Source organism: Camelina sativa, chromosome 7, assembly GCF_030686135.1.
Source record: "Camelina sativa cultivar CO46 ecotype springtype chromosome 7, ASM3068613v1".
Lineage (NCBI taxonomy): Eukaryota > Viridiplantae > Streptophyta > Magnoliopsida > Brassicales > Brassicaceae > Camelina > Camelina sativa.
Window position 1 is genome coordinate 8,064,813 of NC_141886.1, and position 26,505 is coordinate 8,091,317.

Below are 26,505 nucleotides of genomic sequence, written 5' to 3' on the forward strand. Positions count from 1 at the left end.
TCTTATATATTATAATACTTTCAGATTTTTTATTTATTAATTTTAAAATCAACAGCAAAATCTAAAAACAAAAATCTGAAAGCTAAAATCTTAAAACTAAAAACCATTTAAAAACTAATAACCATTTGTGGCCTATATATTTTTAACTTCCAGCTTATATCATTCTCAGTTGTTTTAACTATTAATTATTTTTGGCAGCATTTTCCACTTCTTAGTTTCCAATGAATTTCATTAGAAAATATCCGACTTTTATAACTGTTAGTTAATTAAATATAATTAACATAATTCAAATATATTAATATATGAGGTATTAAATAACTTGGTGTCAATGTTTTTAAAATTATATTGTGTTAAACCATATGCCGAACATGTTCTTTTGGAAAATAAATTTAGATCATATTGCTTTATTTTGTTATAGAAAAATTATTTTTGAAGTTTTTGTCCTAACTATTAAGGCTACAATTTCTAAAATACTTTAGGCCTCTCAAAGGTAAGGACCATCCATGTGTGAAACGAATAATTATTAGATTGTATTCAACCTTAGCCATATGACCACTAAATCATGGTTAATACTCGCTGAAAGCTGTGTTTGTACTTTTTTATTTGATAATATTCGGTATATATATTTATATTTAATATTGAAAAACATTATGTTCGCATCACAATTTAGAATCATACAACTATGTAAACCTATCAGAAATCAACTTAAAATCATAGAATGTTCTCATGGAATCTGAATAAGATAGATATTAAACTCTCTTAGAGATAAAAGCAGCTCTGACTCAAAGAATTTAAAAGCATTTGGAAAAAAAAAAATGGCCTTTTATTACTTTATATTTTTTATAATTATTTTTGATGATTTTCTGGTGTTTTCTTATATATGAAAAATTATTTTCAGAATCCTGGACTTTATCACAGTTTTAAACATTTTTTAATATAAATATGAGCCTTATATATATAATTTAGCTTTTTAAAACCAACGATAAACCTTTTTATAAATATTTTTCCATCAAAAGAAAGTATTTGGTGACCACACTCTCTGCCCACCCTACTGAGATGGGGATTGATGAAGGGTCATAGAATGGTCGTAACTGCCATTATTTTTATTTTTTTTGTAAACATGTGAAGATTCATACCAATTTTCAATTTTTTACAGAATACAAAGATTTAACAAAGAATAATAGAAGACTGAACTCTAAAACATACATCATTACAAGAAAAATACTGCAAAACTAGAGAAGATAAAATGGAAGGTACAATCGTTGGAGGAGGAGGAGTCTCAATTCAATGGTTTTGCTGTGAGTCTTCTGCACCCGAGAGACAGTCCTTAAATACTCTGACGATGCAGGTCTACAACTTTTCGGAACGCAAAGATCATCTTTCACCTGCACGGACAAACCAAATTAGAAGAATTTTTACACCAACAAGAAAGCTCGAACTGCTTGTGAGATTCTTAAATAATCTTCGTTACTAAGTGATATATAACAAACCATCATTTTGCTAAATAAACATCATCACCGACAATAAGTAGCTAACAAAAAAAGTTTTCTATAAATTTATTATTTACATTTTGAATTATTTTATTATTTATACTCATATTTTACATTGTTATAAGTTTTAAATTACTGTAAAATACTGCTATACCCAATGAAAAAAATCTAGTGTATAAGTAAGAAAGCATAAATGTTCTCTCATGCTATCACTTCTGATGTCACCAACCATACGCGTTGTCCACCCCGCAATTATACAAATTTTGGAAATGCAATGTTGGACAAGACAACTTGCAAGGCATATCACCAAAAATTGCCACACGGCACTTGGTTTTTATTTTTTCCCATCACTAAACTCCAAATTTCATTTTCACATTCATTTCTAAATTTCTTAACAAGATTGACCTCTCGGTGGCAAGAACGAGTTTACAAGTCGCAATCATGCTTTTGTCTACTGAAAGGAAGACTCAATAATTAATATGCTTCAAAGTATTAAGTCGATGGAGCTTTTTTTTTTTTCTTTTTTGTCGTCAGGTCGATGGAGCTTTGTACTCTATATATGGTGACCAGCAGCACTAATCTATAACATCACTACTCAAATGCTTTTTCTTTTCACAAATGTTAAATTTTCCTTATATAATCAAAAAATGAGCTTCATTCTTCGTTCCTTCTGTTTCGTTTTCCTCGTTTCAAGTTTTCTAAACACTTTTATTTCTGCTACACAACACTTGTGTAATCAAGACCAAAAAGATGCTCTTCTTGAGTTCAAGAAGGAGTTTGGGATTCAGAAGCCTACTTTTGTTTATTTTGACGTCTCCTCTTATCCAAAGACAACATCATGGGTGAATAATAGTGATTGTTGTTCGTGGGATGGTATCACGTGTGATGCTATGTCAGGCAATGTTGTCGGACTAAACCTTAGTTCCAGCTGTCTCCATGGCCAACTTGAATCCACCAGTAGTCTTTTCAGACTACTTCATCTCCGTGACTTGAACCTGGCTTACAACAATTTCACTGGTTCGCCAATCCCACCTGGTTTTGATAAACTAATGGAGTTAGAAAGACTTAACCTCGCCCGTTCATCATTTTCAGGCCCAACTCCAACCAAGCTTCTTCAGCTAACCAAGTTGGTGTCTCTCAATCTTTCTTATTCATCTTTTGCTATTGATGAATCTTTTCTTCGTCTACTTGCTCAAAACTTGAGTAACCTTAGAGAACTGGATATGAGCTTCTCGAACATTTCCTCAAAAATTCCACATGAGTTTTCAAACATGTCGTCTCTAAGATTGCTACATCTTGTCGAGTGCAACCTACTTGAGGAGTTCCCAAGCAGTATCTTTCTGATCCCCAAGTTAGAGTCCATTGCCTTAGACTACAATCTAAATCTAAGAGGCAACCTTCCCATTTTTCAAGAAAATAACTCTTTGTTAGAGATAAGCCTTTACAACACAGCCTTTTCAGGTACCATACCTGACTCCATTGGCAGCCTCAAACATTTGGTTTCTTTGACCCTTTCCTATTCTAAGTTCTCAGGAAAGATTCCTTTTTCACTTGGGAACCTTTCTCATCTCACTAATCTTGATCTTTCTTCAAATGGTTTTGTTGGTGAAGTCCCATCTTCTATTGGCAATCTAAAACAAATGACATATTTTAATGTCGAGAGAAACAAGCTTAGTGGAGACTTGACAAGTACAATACTCAATTTTACCCAACTACGTTCACTCGCTCTCTCTTCCAATCAGTTCACTGGTTCTTTCCCACCAAACATTAGCCAACTCTCCAAATTAATTTATTTTGGTGTGTGTGAGAATTATTTCACGGGAGCCACCCTTCCTTCCCTAGTCAAGATACCTTCATTGACTCACATCTATTTGGATTATAGCCAACACCAAGACCTCGTTGGGGTTGAGAATATCTCTATGTTACCTAATATACAATATATTAAGATTATTAACCGTATCGATTACAATAAAGTCAGTCCAGTTGACTTAAACATCTTCTTGCCTCTGAAGCAGTTAATATTGTTGGCACTCTTGGGAGTCCCCGTCTCAACAGCAAACATCACTTCTGATTCAGATCTTACATCACAAATGGAAGAGTTGTATTTACCAGGCTGCAACATCACTGAGTTCCCCGAGTTCATAAAATACCGAAGGAATGTAGCGTCTATAGACCTTTCAAACAACAAAATCAAAGGTCAAGTACCAGAGTGGTTGTGGAGACTTCCAAAGTTGTCCGATGTGAATCTTTCTAACAACTCTCTCAGCGGTTACAATGGATCATTCAAAGGTTATCATGGGAGTCAAATCCTTAGTGTGGATCTAAGGTCAAATTATTTTCAAGGACCAGTCTTCATCCCGTCTAAGTCTATTCTATATTTTCTTGGTTCGAAGAATAACTTCACGGGAGAGATACCTCGATCGTTATGTGAACTACGCTCTTTGTACGTCCTCGATCTATCAGACAATAACCTCCACGGGTCAGTTCCTTGGTGTTTAGAGACTCAGATGAGTTATCTTTTTGATCTAAATCTTCGTAACAATATGCTCAGCGGACATCTTCCTGAAATCTTTATGAACGCCAAGAACTTAGGGTCACTTGATGTCAGCTACAACCGAATAGAAGGAAAACTACCAGCTTCTCTTATTGGTTGTTCTGCTTTGGAAGTTCTAAATGTGGGAAGAAACAGAATCAACGACATGTTTCCTTTCCATTTGAATTCTTTGCAAAAGCTTCAAGTTCTTGTCCTCAACTCTAACAAGTTTCACGGTACGTTACATAACGCTGATGGGGTTTTCTTTGGATTTCCTGACTTGAAAATCATTGATGTGTCACATAATGACTTCATCGGTACCTTGCCTTCCGACTTCTTCGTAAACTGGACTGTGATGTCCTCCAAGAGAGATTATAATATGGAACCAGAGTACATTAGGAATACTCGTACATACCGTTACTACACTTCACTTATCTTGACGAGTAAAGGAGTGTCAATGGAGATGGATCAAGTCCTTACAATCTACACGTCCATTGATTTATCAGGAAATAAACTCCATGGCCAAATTCCTGACTCTATTGGTCTGTTGAAGGAGCTTCGTAATCTCAACATGTCTATCAATTCATTCACGGGCCACATCCCATATTCTTTGGCAAACCTGAAAAATCTCGAGTCGCTAGACCTGTCACAAAACAAGATCTCTGGTGAGATTCCTACTGAGCTTGGGGCTCTCTCTTCTCTTGAGTGGATAAACGTTTCACATAACCAGCTTGTAGGTTCCATACCACAAGGCACACAGTTTCAACGACAAAACTGCTCATCATACGAGGGAAACCCCGGACTTAATGGTCACTCCCTTAAGGATGTTTGTGGAGATATTAAAGCGACTACACCACCACAACCCGAACTGCTAAAGAGAAAAGAAGAAGAAGAAGAAAAACCATTGAGTTGGATAGCTGTATGTTTAGGCATTGCACTTGGAGTTGTATTTGGATTAGCGATGGGATACATAGTGGCTTCATACAAGAATCAGTGGTTTATGAAGACTTTTGGGCCCAAGCAAGCAAGAGGGCACCAGATCATGCTCCAACCGGTGTTTAAGAAATGACGGCGAGGCGTACCTCTGTTCAATGATATTGCTGTATAAATTTCATAAATATTACGTTGTATTTCATGAGAAAAAGCATACGTTTGATGAATCAATCAAGTTTTATGTATTACTAGAAGATGAATGTGTGGGTATATTGAAAACATATTTTTCTTGAAAGAAATGAACTTGTTTCTTAAGTAAACTTATTGTAACATGAATTTTCTTTTTTTTAATAAACTAAACTAAAAGAGACTATAGTAGTTTAGTATATCTAATTATCTCACCTACTATGATATTTAGCTCAATAAAATGCATGATCTCATCAAAACAAAACTCCAACATTAAGGCATGAAAATTCTAATCTTGCTCAATATTTTACTCTTAAAAAACATAAAAACAGAAATTACTCATTGGTTATTTGCCAAAACTCAAACACCACCTTTCGGCGATGGAGTTTGCCCAGAATGAGAATTAATTGTTGTAAATCAATTTAGTTAGCAAAAAAATTGTTGTAAATCAAGTTAGATAAAAGGTCGCATCAACCCAAAGCTTTCATAGGTGAGAGAGTGCTTGTAATTCGAAACCATTAATTTTACATCATGGCAAATTGTTATTGAGTTTTTTTTTACATAAACTAAAAAACCTTCCTATGTTGTTGACACTAACTATCTTTGAACCTCTTGTGCTCATGGGATCCTTTAATCCCCTTATATAGCATAAGAACCAAAGATACTCTTATGTTGTTGTTCCAATTTATTATTAAGCTTTAATTTTGGCATTTTCTATTTTAATTTTACCACAATTATTAAATGATACAATTACCATAATGTGGAACAACTTACAAATATGTAGGGCACAAAAAAAGCCAACTAAGAACTATAACATTTAATTTTACAATGTATGATAAAGCTATCTTAGATCTTCTCTCATTGTATGCCAAAATCTGTAATCATGAAAAAAATAAGAAACAATCAAAAAATAAAGTAGGGTTGAAATTCTAGAAAAGCAGACTTAAAACTTTATTTGTGAAAAATCAGTTGACGCTGATGCAATCTTCTTATGTATATAGTTAGATTCTAACAGAAAACATTAAGTTACACTTTTATTATGTAATACCGTCGATATGGTGCGAGAACATAGATATTGTCCACATAATCTCAGTTCGGGAAAGAGTTAGAACATGGGAGGGAGAAATAGCTGTGTCGTCTCTATTTCAAAAGGAAAAAGAGGGAAACAACGAAGGTGCTTTGTGTGAATTTTCTCCTTTGGAGACAAGAAAACAGAACAAACAATTAGTTTACGAACAAGTGTGTATTGCATCACCATCTCGTTTTGAGGTGCTTCATGATGATGGGGAAAATGGGGAAGATTATCCAGTTAAAATGGCGAAGACTACGGTGGTGTTTAGGAGTGGACAAATGATTACTTGTGCTATGTTGGTGGAGAATTGTCCAAGTGAATCTTGTTGTTCATTCGTATCGGCATCAAACTTTGTCGAGGAAAAGAGGAAATTGTGGAGAGATGCTTTTTGGAGATTTTTAATGAGATATTACTGTTGGAGGAACACTCATGTTTTGAAACTATACCAACGTTAGGACAATCATGAAAGATTTTCAAGCTGTTATTCAGTTTGGTTCTCTAACGGATATGGGGTCTCAATGTCCATTATTCACGTGGTGTAACAAGAGGGATGAAGGTGTAGCGTATAAAAAAGCTGGATAGAGTGATTGTGAATATGGATTGGCTTGGGCATATCCGCAATCTTACCGTGTATTTGAAGCTGGGGTTGTTCTGATCATTGAAGAGGACAGATCTATTTACAACCAGCTACTCAAAGACCGAAGACTACATTTAAATTCGCAATTGTTATTTCTTTGGTGACTGAAATTTTGGAACATTCTTATTGGCAGCCTCATAAGAGAACACTGTTATTAATATTCAAATTCATATATTCTATGTTTTATCGAGTAACCATAACTATTTTGCATGTTTCTTACGGAAACATTAAAATATAATTTTTATTACTCAATAATTAAATTATTTAATTTAATTATCTATTAATAAACAATCAGATTTGAAAATCATTTTTTGGATATAACCTAATTAAATGATTTAATATTTTTCTTTATACCATTTAAATCTTTTGAGTTTTTTCGGTTTTTTTAAGATTTTCTATAATTAGAGGAATATTAGATGAAACCTTTCATTATGGAAAATATAATTAAATTTCTAATCTGAATATATCTATTTTTTTAAAGGATATTTTGAGGTATGAGTATTCTTGAGGAAATGTGTTTATGGTGTTTGAATATGCCATTATAAAACTTTAGTTGTGGAAGAATAGTCTTGGTTTGTAAATTGAAATACTAAATTTACTAGATTAAGACCCGTACTAGAGCACGGGTTAAAATTTATTTTATTTATATTGTAATTTTTATATAAAATATAATTTATGTGATTGTTTTTAAAAGTTTTTTTAGATAAAACATTATGCAATAAAATCATATGCTAAATATGATGGCTTGAAAAAAGACACATATTTTGTAAAATTTATATTGTTAATGATTCTAGATAAGTACCCGTGCTATAACACTTATTATTATTTTTTATACAAAATTTAGTATATTATATATTTTAAAATAAAATTTTAATATGTTGTATTAGTTTATGTATGTGAAGTTAGTTCAACAATGTATAATCTAAATCATGACTTGAATTATAAAAAATAATTTTGTAAATTTGGTTTTTAAAAAGCGAGTTGTTATATTATGAGTACTTTAATATATTGTTATACTTTTTTTTTAATATACTTGGTTTCTTGACATTGTTATAACAAATTTAAGTTAAGAATTCATTCCAAATTTAAGAATTCAGAATATAAGAATGAACGAGTTCGCTTTGACCGTTAAGAGTCGGTAACCCGTTTCTACTTTTTATATCAAGTTTCAATATTTTAAAAATATTTCAAAATAAATTATTTAAAGTTTATTATATAATCTAAAATTATAAAATTCAACAAAAAAATATGAAATAGAATTTAAATATTGAAATTTTGACCCGTTACTCAGTAAATTTTTTAATTCAATAGATATTATTTTTAAGGAATAATATTACTAAAGCTTGAATATTTTATAGATTGAACCATTTATATTTGTTTTTAAAAATTTAACTTATGGTATATCCAGAAATAAAACTATTTTTTAATTATAATAGATAATATTATAATTTATTTGTTTCACAAAATAGACTCATATATAAAAATAAGAGGTGAAATATAATGATAATTAACAAATTAATATGTTAAATTAGATATCAAATGATTTTCTTTGATAAATACTTTAATAAAGGAAATTAATATAATAAGTTAGATGATATAAAATGTTTTTTTAAAATATTCCCTTTATGATTTGTGGAAACAACGTACTTTAGTAACGTACTTCCGTTTTAGGGGATGTGACATCACCTATTATGTATTTATGTATAGGGCTCGATACTTGTAATGTTGTAATGGTTTCCAAACAATTTTTGGTAGAATATTTTAATAACTATTTTTATTAAAAATATGATATACGTAAGATTTTTCTTAAAGAATAATAGACGTGATATAATTAAAAAATGAAATGAAAATATTTAATATTTTATTGAAAGAAAAAAAACACAATGGCATGTAACTGTAAATAAAATATCAAAATGAGAGTAAATTATTAACTAGTGTATCGAGCTATGTAATAGTGATATTTTATCATAATATCGAAAAATATAATCTTTAATGTATGTAAATCTTTTTTTAATTCAATAACCCCTCTTAAATTTGTTTTTTAAGTTTAAGGGCAAACTTTGTTAAATTATTAATGTTGTACAGGAATGGAATTATTTGGGATGTATAAATGTAATTCTAAAAAGTACTAGACAGTGACCCTTGTTGTACTGAGAAATATTTACGTAAATTTAAATTTGTTAGTTACAAAATAATAGTGAAAAATTATTTATTCTATTCATTTTATAATGTTATATATTTAATTTACTTAGTTTTATACTATGATTTTGACCAGTATTTGAGTACCATTATTTTTGCTTGGATATAATATCAAAATTCTTTAATTATAATTTCGGTAAAGTCTAAGAAACCCTAACAAAACCTATATTGACTAGTGATCTTGTATTACAAATTGATGCACTCATGTGCAGAGATCTTAATATACCAAATTTACATTAGTGATTGGTGTTAATATTAACACCATTGTAGTTAATATTATTTAAAAACTTGGAGATCCAACTACAAAACGACAAGCAGTTTGATGCAACATTGCTTTTTTTTTTTCTTTTAGTTTCTGTTTGCGATTTTATTTAATAGGTAGGGTATTGTAGGAATCTTTATTTAAATCGCTGCCGTTTCTCTGACTCTTTTTCTAGAGGGATACTCCGAAGTAAACAAAACAGGTATGAAAGCTATAGTTGTAAACCACAATCTAATTTATTGGTATAACATGTTAATATATATTAACTTTATATACCAAATTTACAATTAAAATATATATTTTTTATTGTCAAAGTTTTATTTATAGGTTAAAATTCTTTTATATATATATATATAGGTTAAATTAGATCCGTATTTGCAAACATCAGGGCGCATGCTGAATTTGGGCAATATGTGTAGAATCCAGAAAAAAAAAAAGAATGAGGTAAGTTCTTTTTTTTTTTCCTTTTTTTAATCTCCTATATATTAAAAGAAAAACATTCTGGAGATAAAACTGATGTGTCATCGCCAGAGAGCTTCATATCTAATTTATTATTCACCCTTAGTATTCCATAAAATTACATAAAACTGTCACTCCTATATACCATTGCTATATATATATATATATTTTTTTTTTCTTTTTTTTCTCAACTACCACTGATATTCAATTATCTATATACATAATATTTTGCTCCTAAAAATTCTAAAATTGGTAAATATTATTCAAAAATTGATAAATATTATCCCCTACATATTTTCAAAATTAAATTAATTTCACTATGTATTGAAATATAATAATATAAATATATTATGAAATGTAAAAATATATATATTTAAAATCATATCTTCAAAAATATAAATAATTTTACCTTTCTAATAATTTTATAAAGCTCTAATGGTAAAAGAATCGAATATCATTCAATATATAAGGGATTTACATTAAATTGTCATTAGTATAACTAAGGAATATTTCATTCAAAAGTTGAAGTAAATCTATACTATTAATTGGGGAATACACTTAAAGGTTAAACAAAAAAAAATCATATCAAATATCTATTTTGCCAAACTGACTCAATTTACATATTAAGAGGAAGATTAAACAACAGATTTATTATATTTTAGGAAATCGTTCAAATTAGTTCCATAATAATCAGGTTATGAGAATTTTGTGTGGGTATATTCATGTATGACAAAATACATGACGAGAATTTTGGGAACAGGAATTCAAGCAGAACACATGCAAAAATACTATTTACTCATGTGAATTACGATGAATGGGATTTTTTCGGGTCAAAAAAATTTAAACGTTGCAATCAGACATATTAAATGGGTTTGATCGCTTGACAATTATATTTAGGTCATCTGAAAATTCTACGATATGCAACGAGATGGGTATGGACAAGCAGGCATGACCACGGGTACGATTACTGTTTATTAACTATCGGTTATGGATATATACGGTTGTGGTTATTTGATGATATGATACAGTTGATATTTTTTGATGATATGATATAGTTAATATTATTTATTTTCAATTGATATGCTCTTTCAGTGTAATCGTATATCTATATATTATATTATATATCTTATATCATATTAAATATATAATTATTAGTATATTTATTACGGTAAAAAATTTATAGTTCAACTATCTGGTTGACCAACAGTTTTGATAGGATTACAGTAAATTAACGGTTACAATTAATATAAATTTAACCATATATTTACGATTAACAATTAAGATTTCTAATTGTTATGTACGGCTATAGTCCAAAATAGGGTTATGGTTTAGTTTTTATCATGCTTAAGGACAAGATCATTTTCTCTCATTGTCTTTCTATTTAGTTTTTAGTTGTCTTCTTTATCGATATTTAAAAAATCATCATTCATTTGTGTCTGATCAGAAGTGAAACTAAACCAAATATCAAACTGCTATGCATTCAAATAATTATGTATGTTATACCAGATAAATATTTAAAGTTAATAAAAATGAAATTTATAAACAGAGAATACGGGTATTCAGTCTAAATCTATTAAAATAAATATAGTCGAACATGTAAGTATTTAAAAGAGAACGGTTATGGAACGAAATTTTTTGATGCATACAGAACAAGACGAGTATCTCATTCCAAATTATATATATCTAGGTTTAATATGTGAAATAAATAAAACTGAAACCGAATCCAAATTTGATTTAACACCCTTAAACAAACAGTTAGAAATATTTAGATTAGTTTAGAATAATATACACGTAATATCACTTATCTAAATTATATCTTAATTTTTTCTTATATATATTACTCATGCAGATGTGAGTAGAAGTTTACATAAAAAATTTCTAATTTAAAAAATAATATGTAAAAACAATCCGTATATACGTGCGGATCCGAACCTAGTTGTTTTTGTAAATGTAGATTTTGATATGAAGTAGAGTATTGTTTATGTAGAGAATTTGTGTATAAAATATTAGGTTTTAGCGATAATTTTATTTTTTTTTTAATTTCTGAAATAATAATAAATAATTTTATTATATAACTTCAAAAATATTATTTTATTATTCTGTAAGGTCAATATAAAATTTTCTATTGTTAGTTATTAATGAACTAAAATACAGTTTTAAATTCGCACTTGTTTATTTACTTTAATTTTGGTTGGGTCAGTGCGAAATTGTAGCTTTCAGTCTTCCTCCTTCCTCAACAACAATGCCTGTCAAATGGTAACGTTTCGATGCGATTTGCAAAAACTGAATCATATCATATCAAATCAAATCAAATTCATTCATACAAACCTTCAAAGTCTCCAACTTTTCTCGTTCCCTTTAGTAATTAATCTCTGGGTGTTTTATTTGTTGGTTCTCTAGGGTTTTACACTGGCAACCAAATCAAGGTTCAACAGTAAGCAGCCAAATCCTAAACGAAGCTACACAATGCGTAGAGAGCATCAATGGTGTCAAAGAAGGAAGATGGAAAGCTACTCTCAACTATTACAAACCCTTGTTACGAGACCAGACTAATCAAGCCGAGTTCCCTCGTGATTTCTTAGGGATCTCACTCGCTGATCAGCCCAACAAGTACTACTTCATCATCAGGTCTCAGAGGATTGTGCTTGAGGCTGATTCGTCGATTCAATTGATCATGGAGAGGCTTCAGTCTTATAAATCCAAAGTTGCCCTTTACTTTGAAGGGTTTCAGTATCAGCTTGGTGATTTTAGATTGAGAGTTGGTAAAGTTGTTCCTACTCATTCTGAGAATGTTAGAGGAATCGTCATGGAGGTAAAACAAAGATTTGAGCTTTTTAAGAGTTTGAGCAATTGAGATAGGTGAATAACAACAATGTTTGGTGCATATAGATGATTAGAATCCTTGTTCTTGATTGTCTTGTTATAGATGATGGGTCTTGATGCTATTTTACAGTGTTGGAGCTTTAGCAATTGAGATAGGTGAATGCCAATGTTAACAGAGATGAAGAAAAGTGAACAATGTATTTTTTTTGTAGTCTCTTTTGGTGATAATGGGTCTTGATGCTGATTTAAAATGTTAGAGCTTTGAGAAATTGAGATAGGTGAATGAAAATGTTAACATAGATGATGAAAAGTGTACAATGTTAGATGCATATAGGAAAATTGTTGTAGTCTCTTTTGGTGGAGATGATCCTTGATGCTAATTTCAGTGTTAGAGCTTGAGCAATTGAAACTAGTGATCAACAATGTTTGATGTGTTTAGTTGATGAAGTCCATGTTCTAGATTGTATATTGTTAACAGAGTTCCTTGTAAAATGTTAAGACAGATGAATGAAAATTGAACAATATTGATTATGCATCTCCAAGTTTCTTCAGTCTTGTTTTGTGTAATCTCAACTTGGAGTTTATGGGTTGTAACTATGTTGATGTATCGAGATGATGAAAAACCCCTTGCTATTATTTTTAATTCCGATTGTCTCAATGCTAATCTAATCACCAAAAGGGTACATGGAGCGTCCCTTTTGGTGATGATCCTTGATCCTATTTGATGCATCTAGAAGTTTTCTAAATCCAGTTTGTCTTGTTTCTTGTAATTTCAGTGTGGAGTTTGTGTGTTGTATATCTTGTAACTAAAGACTCTCTGTGTGTATCATTGCAGGTGGAGTATCTTCCTATATCATCAATGGAAAAGTCAAGAAAAGTGATGGAGGAGTTCTTGGAGATATGGCATGAAGCTCTGTCTAAAAGGTCGTTGCCTGGTAAGTTTGTGAACATAGATCTCAACTTTGGGGAGTTTGGACTTGGAGACAATTACACTCCACAGCACACCGCTGTTCGATATGCTCTCGTGATGGCTCACATGATTGCTACGGTTCAAGCTGTGAGAGGCTAAACAAAAGACACAGCTTTGTATCTTAGGTAAAAAGACTTCTGCGTTTCGCAATATTAGTGATATCGCTAGTCATTTTATGTAGAAGAAACATTGAGAAAAATAGACTTTGAGAAAGAGTTGATAGACCAAGTTGCTTTGCTAACTCCAGGAAAAAAAATGGAGATCGTAGCAGATTGTTGTTTGAATTTCGATTAATGTTCAAAACGTTTTGGTTTGTTTTATGATTGTGAATCTTGAATTGTGTGGATACAATTCCGAATTGTGTGGCCAGAGATCGTGGTTCAGAATTTGTAGGTTTGGGGGGGATACACATCGTTTTTTCCAAGTAAAAAATGGAGAGAACCCTTCTTTGTGGCCATGTTGTACATATAGCAAAGCCCAAACTGACTGCAAATAAAGGTGTTAAAACAGGCGACCGTCTCATTAGGCACATCACACCCTGCGATGGGCCAAAATAGTTTGATTTCTGATGAATCAATCCGCAAGACCGGTGACATATTGGAAGCCTAAAAATTACAGTAAAACTTCTATAAATTAGTATTCTATAAATTAATAAACAAGATAAATTGTTAATTTTTAAAATTAACAAAATTTAATAAAATAATAGTTTTTTAAAATCTCCGTATAATAAAATATAGTCTTAATAATATCATAAATTAATAATTATATAAATTTATACATACATATATATATATATATATATATATAATATGCTTGAATTTTATCCTAGAATTTATTTATCTAAAACAATTAGTATGGTGTACTTTCTGAATATAATGTTATAAAATACCCCTACTCTATAACATCACACAAAAATAGCTAAATATGCATAATTTTATTTTGATAGTTTTGTAAGCTATTAAAAACGACAATTGAGATCATTATTCATAAATATAGATTTATGTATGCCATGTGTATAAGTGAATTTATCTATAGCATTTGTAATTTATTGTCAATAATTTTTTTCTTCTAAATCTTCAAATTTCAATTCCAAAATCATGATAACATTCTAAAGTCCAATCTTATTGTCTCAATTTCACAATTTTTAAGAATAAAAAATAAAAAATATTTCTTTTATTATTTTATACTATAAGATAATAGATATTCATTTATAGAAAAAATAATATCACTATAAATTAAGAAAATATCATAGTCCCAACATTATTAATTTATAGAGGTTTTACGATATATATATATATATATATATATATGTGTGTGTGTGTGCTTAAGGTTTAAGAAAATAATGTAGAAAATAGTATATTTTACATGGTTTTCATGAAAAGACATAATAAGATAGAGTGGTAGAGGAAAATTTAATGTAAAATAAATATAAGACAAAAGGAAAAGAAAAAAAAAAGCATACATTCCCTATATATATATATGTGTGTTTGTTTATAAGTGCACTAAGGTACTCTTGTATATACAGAGAATATTCTTACAATTTTTTTGGTTGTCAATTGACAAATTATCAATTTTTATTTGATTGTACATACACCATAATCTCCCTAGAATTTACACTCTTTATCGTGGAAAAAAAAACTGAATAATCATGAAGATTTTGGCCTGTATAAGTGTATCACACGCTTATTTGTAGGTTGAACCGGCCTCGCATTTGAATTCGAATCCTGCAAATTGTATATCAAAAATATATATTTCACTTCTACAAAATAAGTTGTAATATTGTCATATTGTGAAACTTATTAATTATAATTATTTATATAAAACTCACATCATGAACAGCTACTCGGAGTAAATTCACTTGGCTTTTCGACACAGTTCGTATCTACAAATTACCTAAAAATATTGATTAAACGATATAAAACTAAAAGATAAAAGAACAAAATTTAAAGATAATACTGAATCCTCTAGAAGACATTAAAACTTAAGAAAAAAAAAATGATATCACTATTAAAAAAAGAAAAAAAAACATATGAAATAAAAATAAACTTCTAATTATGATTTGTAACTACAAAACTGTATACAAGTTACCAATCAAGTGTAGTACCTTTTTCAAGATGGTCCATGTAATATTTTGCGTACAAGGAGGAGTGGTAAGTGATCCAATATATCTATAATAGTTCCTGCTCTCAGTCTTAATTTTATTTGGATCGATCATTACTACATTTCTCTCGGCATCATGTTGATCTGTAATGGCCACCAATTTTTGTTCCAACTAACAAAAACAAAACACAAAAATTGGTTAAAGATATTTATTATTTAGATAACTAAAAGCATGGGCAAAAAAAAAAAAAACTAAAAACTTAATTCTGGCAATAAGTAATAATTCTGGCAATTTATACCAATTTGAGAAAGGAGTTTGGTCTTCCGATTTTGTACAGAACTGTGACTACAGCCATACTTCCGTTCTTGCTTTCGTGAACCATGTGCAGCTCTAAAGCAAACCTGTCATTTATTATTTACCATATTCAAAGAATTAGTAACACAAGTAAAGAACATATTATATTTATATATACATATATCAACAAAGTTTTGTCCTTCAGAAATATATTTTGATTTTATATAAAATTGATGTTATTTGTTAATTTTTACTCTTATATATGCATATTATTACACACAAGACACAACTATGTATGAACGTGTGGATATAAAAAAGTTTATAAAACAATAATCAATACTCAATTTTTAGGCATTTATAACAATAATGGAACTAAAAAAAATATATAAATTAAGAACAAGTCATTGAGCGGGTTGTAATCTAGGAGAATGAAAATATTAAGAAAGTTATATAAGAATCTGTTTTATACTAATAATTAAATTTATTGGTATGTTATTTTTTTATCAAAAATATAACTATTGGTATGTGTTAATAGAGACTACATATATTATGATAATCAAATCTTTAATTTATATATCTGCACATCATGTAGGTCATATAGTTAGTATACTAACAAGGAAAATAATATTCTAATTTATAAATAATTTGTACCTTTTTTCAACTATAGTTTATAAATATGCCAACTATAGGGGAGAATGCCAATGAACAAAGGTACAAAATGATTAAAAGTTAGAATATAATTTTGTACCTTTTTCCATTGACAGTATGTTCAGAGGGAGAATGCCAATGAAGCTGTAGGAGTTTATATTCAGTTCCATTGATCTTAAAACTTCCTGCCCCTTCTTCTCCAAATTTCAGCTGAGAAAAATAAATAAGAGTTACATATAAAGGTATGAAAATTTATAAACGAGGGATAGACATAATATGGGTAAGTAAAATATATACCATCATGTCATGGCCTCTATTTTTGAGAGTGGCATTAGAAGGTTTGTAGTTTCTACTAAGCTTTCCAAGATGAGAAACAAGTTTAACTCTTTTGTTAGTAAGATCAATTGGAGATTGCATCTCTCCTTTGCCGCACATATTCCATTCTGGTTTCAGTTTTCCCCAGTTCTTTGGCCCGTTCTCTTTGTTATGCTCGTAGCTGAATTCGCTTTCATCCTCTACATCAAATGCATTAGATAATTATTTTATAAATTCAAAACAAGAAAACTTGTAAGGCGTCATATATTGTAGGGAAAAAAAACAATCAAGATATGATCAATCATATGGCTTACCAACTTCTCTATCATTTTTCGCAGCACTTGAACACGAAACAATGGTGCCGAGGATGGTGAGAATTATAAAGAAGAAGCACCTTATTGAAGATTTATCCATGTTTAAGAGAGAAAGAGAGAGGGATGATTCTTCTTACATCTTGGATGTAAAGATATATATATAGGATATGAAGTGTTTGTAATAGAAATATATAAGATTTGCAAATAGAATAAAGAAAAAGAATTTTGCTACGTCCCTGATTTTTTTTTTAAACCAGTCAATAAAAAGACGTAGTTTTTGTTTGCTATACCCTCTGTAAAAAAATGGGAGGATAAAACTTCCCTCTGCTTAGATGAAATGAAAAGAGAGGACAAGAGCAACAAAGAAATTATCTAATATTACAACTTACAAACATATATTTATCTTATCTTTAGCTTCTTCTTTTTATCCTTCAAAAATAAATTTCATATTTCCTATTTATAAAAACAAACTCAAATTTGTTCTTCTCTAATCTAAGTTATTCTCAATTATTTTGTGAACAAACATTCACTCAATTATCTATTTATTGTACTCAACTTAATTTCCTTACCAATTTTTGTTAACTATACTAGATGTTTTTTTACCAATCACACCCATAGTTGATGATATTATAAGTGCATTACAGTTTTGTACGCGAGCTAAGTAGTCGTCACGTTTTTTTTTTCTTTTCCTCTTATATTATTTCAACGCCAACCCAGACGGCATGCTTGACTACTTAGATATGCATATTTAGTTTCTCCTTTACATTGATGTGATGAGGAGCAAAATTATTTGGCGAATGGGAACAAAAGGAATGAAGCAACATAGATATGCCAACATAGAAATTGAATCATGAGAGGGAAACTGTTTGATTTTTTAGTCTAAATTAATAATTGAATATTAATTAATATGGGTGGTTGGTATATTGGTTGAAAACACCATATTCGGCGTTGCTCCAAACCTGTATTAGTATATGTCATGAAGAGTATATTTGGTTGCTGAAAACACCATATTTGGTTGAAAACACCATATTTTAGTATATGTCATGAAGAGTATTGGACAGGGAGAAAAGCAAAACCAAACCTGTATTTCCTCAGGTCGGCGTTGCTCCGGCGCGTCGTCACTCACGAACACCATATTCGGTTTTGTTCCATCTCTAGCTAACCATTAAACCAACTTTGAGTATTAATCGGTGGTTTATTCGACATGGATCTGGGATCCAAAATTGAAGAAAATTCTGGTGAGTTGCTTCCTCCGTCAAGTCTCAACCGGAGATCTTCATCGCCTCTCCTTGCTTGCTTAGAAACTTCAGTTCCAGATCCACGATGGCCTAGCAAGCATCGTTGGTCGGCGTCGGATTTAGAGGTTGCAAACCAAATCACCATATCCTCTGCTCCCGACTCTTCTTCTTCACCGCCGGTGAAGTCTCTCCTTCCCACGGCTGTTGAGAAATCGCTGGTCTCTGTTCATTCTACTACTCCGGTGGCATCGATATCCAAAGTGGTGGATGGTGTCTCGCCGGAAGATACCCACTGCTCTTCTCACGATGCCGTAAGTCAACCTCCTCCGAAGGTTCCATCATTACCACTTAACGCCGAGCCTGAACCGGTGTCTTCAAACAAGCTTTCATCTGAACCGTGGAGATTGTTGTTGATGCATCTAACAAACCCAATGCCCCTAAGGATTTGGTTTCTCCACCTCTGAAAGGAGCTTGGGCGAAGAAGCTAAAGTATACCTCTTCATCCACCTCGCAACAAGCTGCGAATGGAGTAACAATATCTGGACCGAGGAAAAATCTTCCTGAATCATCACAGGAAGATAATCTAAGGTTTCCTTAAGCTGCTAAAATGGATCCGGCAGCAAGAAATCTTTACAGAGCTACCTCACCGGAGTATATGGAAGACGGTACTCCAAAAGTAACAATTCCGAGTCATGTCTTGTTGCAAGGTATTGAGAATCAGAAGGAATATGTTTTAGGTCAGTTCTATAGATGTAGTCCTCCTCCTAATGGCTTGATTCATGCAGTGTTAAATAGAATTTGGGGTAGAAAGTGTAAGATCTTTATGCGCAAGTTAGATGGTTCAAGATTTCTCTTCCATATCCCAGATGCTTCAACCATAGCGTGGGTTCTCCAAAGAGGAATATGGCATGTTGATGATTGTCTTATGTTTGTTGCTCCTTGGTCTGATGCAGAAACATTTGATCTCCTAGAGATATCAACTATTCCTGTCTGGGTAACACTCAAAAATATACCACACAGGTTGTACTCAATTCCAGGAATTAGTCATATTGCATCAGGTTTAGGTGCTCCTATGGCTACGTATAAACCAAGACTTGACCCTTCCTTAATGGGGGAGGCCAAGATATTGGTGGAAGTGGAGCTGAGTAAAGCTTTCCCTCCTAGGATTGCTGCAGCTGACAAAAGGGGTAACATTTCTATGGTGAATGTTGAGTATGCTTGGATCCCAGCGGTTTGTGGAGATTGTGGACAGTTAGGGCATAAGGCCTCCCGCTGTTTGCACCCCCATCTGCCGAATGAAAAAATTACTCAGCTGGTTTCAAAAGATGTCACCGCTCCTACTATTGTAAGTATTTCTAGTCTCTGTGCTTTGGTATCACCAATCACTCTTCCATCTGAGCCTCCAGTTGCTCCTATTACCACAACCACAAAAATCCAACTCGATACAGCTCTAGCAGTTGATGCTAGCCAAATCCAAGTCATAGAGGAAAGCACCGAGGTGGCAGATTGTCATACAATTGTTGAAGCTGGAATTGTAACTGAGGCTGTTTACTCAGTTGAAACAGTTACTGAAATAGCAGGCTCACATGAACATGCTCTTAGTGAACGTGAGGTAAGACATGTCATGACTAACAACAGGTTTAACCATTTGGGGTCTTCGTTTTCAGATGGAGAGTCACTTGAGTCAGATGGAGATTCAATTGAGTCCGATGATTCCGACACTGAGTCGAGAATATTGGATCAAATGACTCCGGCTGGACAATGAATTTTGCGTGAAAGACCAGTTCAACCTTCCATCAAAGCTAAGGAGATACAAGAATCTTCTAATGCTCGAGGAAGGGGTAACCGAGGACGTGGGAATCGTGGACGCGGGAATCGTGGACACGGGAACCATGGGCGTGGTTAGTTGTCCTGTCATGAAGAGATAAGAAGCTAACCGAAGCGGAAGATTCGGTTACCAACTTTATTCTACTTGTAATATGGGCATCTGTTTGTATTAATTTCTTGTTTTTAAGAACTGTATGACTTAGCACAGTCATGGCTTCTGTATCACGAACTTGTTATGAATAAAAGAGAGGTTTCTCGTATATAAAAAAAAAAAAAAAAAAAAAAAAGAAGGTATATTGGTTGAAAACACACATATATCTTGTAAAAGAAATAGAAGTTTCGCTTCGCCGTAAGCAAGGTCAAATTAAAGGAACAACTTCAAAATTCTCATGTATGATAAGCAAATGGGTGATGGAGATCTGGGTGACAAAAAAAAAAAAAAAAAAAGAGTGATGGAGATCCTTGAATTATCGTATCATACATAGGCTCATAGCTAGTGCCAAAAAAAAAAAAAAAACTCAAAAGAAATACTTAAGACGGTCCAATATGATCGAACACATTGTATAACTTCAAAATAATAAGTTTGTTTATAACTTGAGAAGTAGTTTAATTTTAATTGTTAAACATTCTAGATTATTCTTATTACTTACATCATTCATGGCGACTAGAAACAAATAAAATTTCAGTTAAAATTTAGTCGAAAAATAATTTTGATTGCTCTATGTAATGTACTGATTCCTAACAAATTAAATTAGATATATATGACTTCTATATTAAAACTGATTTATTCGCACTGTTTTTGGTTTAATTTATAATTGTGAATCTTGAACCTTCCAACCGCATCCTTGTACTATTATTTTTTGATGCATGTCGTATAACTCATTCGCATATTAGTTCTCTAAACCAATCGCATATACCGATAATAAAAAGAAATGTAAAAACTGACGTTTAAAATAATGTAGAAAAAAAAACTCAATAAACATCCATTGACGGAACCAAACTATACCCTTCTTAAGGCCAACGAAATAGAGCGGAAGGCTTGGAGCCTAAATGCCTGCCTAATCATGTGGTGTTCACGATGAGCTCCGGTTGACTCAGATTTAAAAGTTGACGACTAGGTTTTTCCCTGCAAGCTTCTTGCTACTCTGGCTTAAATCGTGAAGAAGCTTTATAAAAGCTCTTTTTTCGAACAAAGGTGATTATCTCTATAAGGATTTGTCTCGTAACTCGAAGCTGGAGAACACATGATACGGTAATCCGTAAAAGTGGAGCCAAATGTATGAATAAGTTAGCCGTAAGGAAAAACCTTAGACCATGTTTAGGGTCTGGAGTTTTCGTGGAATCTTAATAATAATGTACACCTTAGACCATTTTTAAAACCACTTTTAAGACCACCTTAGACTATTTTATTGCAAATTAAGACCACTTTTAAGGATTTTCTTCTTTTAACAAATACAATATATGAACGCCACTTCAAAATGTGAATAGTAATTTTAAATGGAAATAAAAAAGTGTAAATAAAGGAGGAAGATATCGATGGGACATTGCAAAGAATAAGGGAATCAGGAAACACATACATCATTAATTTCGTAATAAATAAAAATTACACTTTGATTGTAAAAAAATGAAATAAATTGTATTGTATCTTTGTATTTGATTCATGTGATGCCTTGATTCACAGAGATTTTGGTCTGAATAACTTCACCACACGTTTATTTATTGGTTGAACCGGCCTCGCATTGGTATCATAATTCTGCAACAAAAAAGGCCAAACATATATAAATTTCAAATCTAAAATAGTGTAATTGTAAAATTTGATAATTTTATCATTTAAATAAAACTTACATCGTGAACAGCCACTCGAAGTAGTTTCACTTGGTTTTTCGTCACCGTCCTTACCTAAATAAATATCACACAAATTTATAAACGATAGAATATGTCGAGAAAAATAAAAAAATGAAACGATATAATATAATTGGTCACAAACTAAGAGATATATTTTTAAAAAAAAAAAAAAAAAAAAACTAGATGAATATATCATTCGTTGTACTTTTTATTGATGGTAGTTTAAGTGAAAAAAAGGAGAAAACAAGAAGATGAATAAACCTTCTTAACGATGGTCCAAATAACATTTTGCGTACAGGGAGGAGTGGTAAGTGATCCAAGATATCTATAAAATTTTCTGCTCCCAATCTGAATATTCCTTGGGTCAATCATTTCTACATATTTCTCTGCCTCAATTTGATCTGTAATCACCGACAATTTCTTTTCCAGCTAAAAAAAGAAAAAGATTGGTTACAATAACACTTCATTATCTAGAAAATTTAGTGCTTAATTAATCAAAATTCTTGAGATATATACCGATTCGAGAAAAGAGTCTGGCCTTCCGATTTTGTAGAGCACTGTGACTACAGCCAAGCTTCCGTTAATGTTTTCATGAACCAAGTGAAGCTCAAGAGCAAACCTGCAGTGCCATTTATGTAAAAGTTGAAAATAATTTTTTAATTTACAAACACTAAGATATCCTTTTTTTTTTCAGAGAAAACAAAATTCCATGCCGTCTAAGGTTTTTAATATATATAATTAGAAAATTATCATAACTATTCTTTTATCATCCAGAATTAATAATTGTAAGAAGTGTCAACTAAAGTCTTGATGTGTAACTAAAGACAACAACTTAATCAAAATAGCATCAACTATTTTTAATTGTAAAAAGTTTCAATTAAATTCGTGATATGTACTAAGTACTAACTCTTCTTTTGATGCAATAATGGGCATAGATTTTAATTTGTACATGCATGTATGTTTTTGTTTTCCTCCTCTGTTGTACATGTGTGTTAAGCATACATATTTGATCTATATTATAGTTTTATTTTTCGTATTTAGTTTAAGTCAAATATATGGGATGTTATTTAGATGGTTACACACCTTCTTCCATTGATAGTATGTTCAGAGGGAGAATGCCAATGAAGCTGTAGGAGTTTATATTCAGTTCCATTGATCTTAAAACTTCCTGGCCCTTCGTCTTCTTCAAACCTCAGCTGCGAAAAGTAAGAAATTATGAGTTTTAGTTTGAAACTTATAAATGAGAGATTTGTATATGAATGGGTAATAACTTTGATACCATCATATCATGGCCTCTATTTATGAGAGTGGCGTTGCAAGGTTTGTAATCTTTAGTAAGCTTTTGGAAATCAGTAACAAGTCTAACTCTTTTGTTCATAAGATCAATTGGAGATTGCAACTCTCCTTTTCCGCACAGTTTCCATTCCGGTTTTAGCTTTCCCCATTTCTCTGGTCCGTTCTCTTTGTTCCGCTCGTAGCTGAACTCCCTTTCATCCTCTATATTCATCCATCCATCGTATAATTTAGTTCTCAAAATGCAACAAAATGTAGGAACATAAAAAAGAACCAAGATCACTTGTGTGGCTTACCAACTTCTCTATAATCTGTTGTAGCACTCAAACACCAAACGGTGGCAACGAAGCTGGTGAGAACTAAGAAGATAAAGCATTGGATAGATACCTTATCCATCTTTGGTTTTGAAAGAGGTTTTGAGAGAGGGAGAGGGAGAGGTGATGATTGGATTTTAATTGTTTTGTTGAATGCAACTTGGTTGCAATAGAAGTATATATATATATATAGTAGATGATTTTAAGTGCATTAGGAGATTACATATGTTAAACGTCAGCCTAGTCGTCACATATTTTCCTCTTATACTATTTAAGGTGTTTTTAATGCCGATTAAGACGACATGTTTGACTCTTGTTGAAAACATGTTTTCATTTCATTTTCACATCATTTTGTTCCCAACTCTCTTTCTTACAGATTTATTTCTTGGATTCGAAAGATCAGTTCACATTCATTGTTTATTCAATTTGTCAAAGACAATTTTTGTATGTACGTACGTATGTCCACCAAGTTCATAATATGGCGAATCATTTACCGGACAAGTATTTTTTAGATGGCAAAAATATGATAGAGAAAGCCTTTTTCAAAAAAAAATAATATATATGATAGAGAACACATAAATGGCTTTCATTTTTATCTAAAATTCACTTTTAAATTCCCAAAATTAAGATATACATATTACGGGATATGAAATGACTCATATATTAGCAAAACAATTAGTAAGAATATAGAAGGATCGGCAAAAAAAACTTCATTTCTGTAAGTGCTCAATAATTAACACCTTTGGTAATACATAACACTACTTATTGTTACAAATTAAATCACTACGTGTACGTTTCATATCGCTTGGTTTGGTTATGACCATCTTTTAATGCGGGACAAAAAAGTCATACGAATGTACATCATATTATTAAATAAAAAGTTACAATTAAATATTTGACTTAGACATTCTATTTGTGTTGGAGAAACACTTTTTTGTTTTGTTTTGGAGAACCACATAATATCGAAAGGTAAATAAAACTTAGAAGCAGCAAAATTTGTAGTTTCATACTGGATTAAAATTGCGGGTTCAAAACTTAGTATCAAGAAGTTCTTTTGTCGTAAAAAAACAAGAAAAGAAAACGTAGAAGTAGTGTTTTGGATCTCGGTTAATGTCTCCAAACCAAGAAAACCGATTTTTGCATGCATTCGATTTCTCAGCGACTCTACTCTATGAAAAAACCAAAATAAGAAAATCAAATTTGTATTCATTGAATCATTGTTAAGCCAATTAATCAGCAAACTAAGTTTCACCTATATACACAATGAGGTAAAGAGGAGGAAGATTCACTGGTGAATGGGAAAGGAGCAGTACTAGATATGTTAGCTTACGGCCAAACTGAATCATGAGAGGAATATTGTTTGGGCTTTATAGACTGGTAGTCCAAATAATGTACTTTTATGGTGGTTGGTTTGTTGGTTGAAACACAATATTTCAAAAATTTATGAAGAAATTAGAAGTTTCCTGTAACACCCGCAAACCAGATTTTAGAGTTTTGGGATGAGTGTCGATCGACACCATCAATTTATGGTTCGATCTGTTTGTTTTAAATGGTCGAATTAGAGTGGATTTGATTTAGGAAACCCTAAACCGTGGTATTTAAGCTAGAATTCGAGGTTGAAAACCCTAAACTGTGGTATTTAAGCTAGAATTCGAGGTTGATGGTTCGGTGGCCGCTAATTTGTCGATTCCATAGAGTTTTAGAAAGAGAAAAAGATCCCTGTAAATTTTTGGAGAACTTTTGTTGTTCTTGAGAGATCTGTACGTGGGAGCAAAGATCCGAGGCAAGAGGCGTATTAGAAGCTTGCTGTGGTGTGACTTTCGTCGTTGTTTGGTCTGAATCTTATGTTGGAAAGGTGAGTGCATGACCATGGCTTATTTAATCTTGAGAATTCTCTGTTTTGGTGTTCTTTGAATTGTGTGATTGTTTCTCTTGATTGTTGTGTGATTTTTCGTGTTCTCTGTGGCTTGGTTTCGTTCCTAGGGATGTCTAGGACGAGTGGGAGGCGTTTGGAGATGGAGATCTAAGCTGGAGATCCTAGGAAAATGATGCTTCGCATCGGTGTCAATCGACACCAGTGCAAGGACAGCTCGAGGGCTCTAATGAGTGTCGATCGACACCATGTGAAGGGGTCGGTTGACACAACTATAAGATTTTTGGGGAATGTCGAGCAGGTATCGATCAACACTAGGAGGATGTCGGTCGACACCAGGTTGTCAGCGTCGATCGACATCAGGAGGGCGTCGGTCGACATCAACTCTCGCCTGGTGTTAGTTTCGATGGACACCAAGTGGGTGTTGGTCAACATAAACCTTCAGTAGACGGCTGATAATTGTTTTTCCTGGTTTGGTTGTGTTGTTTGTTGTTTGTTATTTGTTGAACATTAGATTCTTAATTGCTTGTGTGTATAGCCTAGTAGATGAGAGGATTGTCTCACTGAGTATGTGTGATAATACTCATGTGTCTCAATTGTTGTTTGTGATGCAGATAAAGGCAAGGTGTGATCGTGGAATCAAGATAATGAAGAGGAGGGTGTTCAAGTGACTCAATTGGTTGATGTCTTGCTTCTGTTAGGTTGCTAGAGTTGAGTCTTTAGAATTTGCCTAAGATTGCTGGTTCCTTTGTTTATGTTAGTCTTATGGAATTTCTGGATTGTCTTGGATTATTGATATTAGATTAATTGTTATTGGATTAATTGAAGAATTTTGGGTTTAATGAAGTATTTTGGGTTGCTAGGTCACTATCTAGAATT

General features: G+C 31.9%; 5 protein-coding genes across 8 annotated transcripts; 3 read left to right on the plus strand and 2 right to left on the minus strand.

Moving 5' to 3' along the window:
* The first annotated feature begins 1,995 nt into the window (after window positions 1–1,995).
* On the plus strand, window positions 1,996–5,276 carry LOC104700713 (receptor-like protein 7). 2 transcript variants are annotated; one of them, XM_087459156.1, is made up of 2 exons: window positions 2,486–2,616; window positions 3,506–5,276. In XM_087459156.1, the coding sequence occupies exon 2, from the start codon at window positions 3,581–3,583 to the stop codon at window positions 5,090–5,092; it is 1,512 nt and encodes a 503-aa protein (XP_087315282.1). In that variant the 5' UTR covers window positions 2,486–2,616; window positions 3,506–3,580; the 3' UTR covers window positions 5,093–5,276. The 2 variants fall into 2 exon arrangements, with proteins under 2 accessions (XP_087315281.1, XP_087315282.1); XM_087459155.1 differs by having other exon boundaries at window positions 1,996–5,276.
* Window positions 5,277–11,911: 6,635 nt separating this feature from the next.
* LOC104700714 (mediator of RNA polymerase II transcription subunit 20a) lies at window positions 11,912–13,884 on the plus strand. The gene is made up of 3 exons (XM_010416277.2): window positions 11,912–12,027; window positions 12,172–12,583; window positions 13,430–13,884. Exons 1-3 carry the CDS (start codon window positions 12,014–12,016, stop codon window positions 13,661–13,663), a joined length of 660 nt encoding a protein of 219 aa, XP_010414579.1. The 5' UTR covers window positions 11,912–12,013; the 3' UTR covers window positions 13,664–13,884.
* Window positions 13,885–15,008: 1,124 nt separating this feature from the next.
* Window positions 15,009–17,575, minus strand: LOC104700717 (alpha carbonic anhydrase 2-like). Of its 2 annotated transcripts, none has more exons than XM_010416278.2 (7): window positions 17,237–17,575; window positions 16,905–17,122; window positions 16,708–16,817; window positions 15,964–16,066; window positions 15,669–15,836; window positions 15,393–15,446; window positions 15,009–15,288 (listed from the first exon to the last, which is right to left on the minus strand). In XM_010416278.2, exons 1-7 carry the CDS (start codon window positions 17,334–17,336, stop codon window positions 15,211–15,213), a joined length of 831 nt encoding a protein of 276 aa, XP_010414580.1. In that variant the 5' UTR covers window positions 17,337–17,575; the 3' UTR covers window positions 15,009–15,210. The 2 variants fall into 2 exon arrangements, with proteins under 2 accessions (XP_010414580.1, XP_087315847.1); XM_087459721.1 differs by having other exon boundaries at window positions 15,393–15,457; window positions 17,237–17,410.
* Window positions 17,576–18,143: 568 nt separating this feature from the next.
* LOC104700716 (uncharacterized) lies at window positions 18,144–20,526 on the plus strand. Of its 2 annotated transcripts, none has more exons than XM_019227565.2 (2): window positions 18,144–19,181; window positions 19,428–20,526. In XM_019227565.2, exons 1-2 carry the CDS (start codon window positions 19,082–19,084, stop codon window positions 20,237–20,239), a joined length of 912 nt encoding a protein of 303 aa, XP_019083110.1. In that variant the 5' UTR covers window positions 18,144–19,081; the 3' UTR covers window positions 20,240–20,526. The 2 variants fall into 2 exon arrangements, with proteins under 2 accessions (XP_019083110.1, XP_087316375.1); XM_087460249.1 differs by having other exon boundaries at window positions 18,175–19,181; window positions 19,260–20,526.
* A 1,287-nt stretch (window positions 20,527–21,813) lies between these two features.
* Window positions 21,814–23,909, minus strand: LOC104700715 (alpha carbonic anhydrase 2-like). The gene is made up of 7 exons (XM_087459610.1): window positions 23,736–23,909; window positions 23,426–23,643; window positions 23,230–23,342; window positions 22,663–22,765; window positions 22,408–22,575; window positions 22,147–22,200; window positions 21,814–22,054 (listed from the first exon to the last, which is right to left on the minus strand). Exons 1-7 carry the CDS (start codon window positions 23,833–23,835, stop codon window positions 21,977–21,979), a joined length of 834 nt encoding a protein of 277 aa, XP_087315736.1. The 5' UTR covers window positions 23,836–23,909; the 3' UTR covers window positions 21,814–21,976.
* Between the last annotated feature and the right edge of the window lie 2,596 nt (window positions 23,910–26,505).

Coding starts and splice junctions, on each gene's coding strand:
- LOC104700714 (XM_010416277.2), top strand. Junction 12,584..13,429: donor TTAGAGGAATCGTCATGGAG/GTAAAACAAAGA, acceptor GTATCATTGCAG/GTGGAGTATCTTCCTATATC.
- LOC104700715 (XM_087459610.1), bottom strand. CDS start 23,835: ATGGATAAGGTATCTATCCAATGCTTTATCTTCTTAGTTCTCACCAGC. Junction 23,644..23,735: donor AACAGATTATAGAGAAGTTG/GTAAGCCACACA, acceptor GGATGAATATAG/AGGATGAAAGGGAGTTCAGC. Junction 22,766..23,229: donor CATACTATCAATGGAAGAAG/GTGTGTAACCAT, acceptor ATGGCACTGCAG/GTTTGCTCTTGAGCTTCACT.
- LOC104700717 (XM_010416278.2), bottom strand. CDS start 17,336: ATGGATAAATCTTCAATAAGGTGCTTCTTCTTTATAATTCTCACCATC. Junction 16,818..16,904: donor ATAGAGGCCATGACATGATG/GTATATATTTTA, acceptor TATTTTTCTCAG/CTGAAATTTGGAGAAGAAGG. Junction 16,067..16,707: donor CATACTGTCAATGGAAAAAG/GTACAAAATTAT, acceptor AATAAATGACAG/GTTTGCTTTAGAGCTGCACA.
- LOC104700716 (XM_087460249.1), top strand. CDS start 19,082: ATGGATCCGGCAGCAAGAAATCTTTACAGAGCTACCTCACCGGAGTAT. Junction 19,182..19,259: donor GAGTCATGTCTTGTTGCAAG/GTATTGAGAATC, acceptor TGATTCATGCAG/TGTTAAATAGAATTTGGGGT.
- LOC104700713 (XM_087459155.1), top strand. CDS start 2,090: ATGCTTTTTCTTTTCACAAATGTTAAATTTTCCTTATATAATCAAAAA.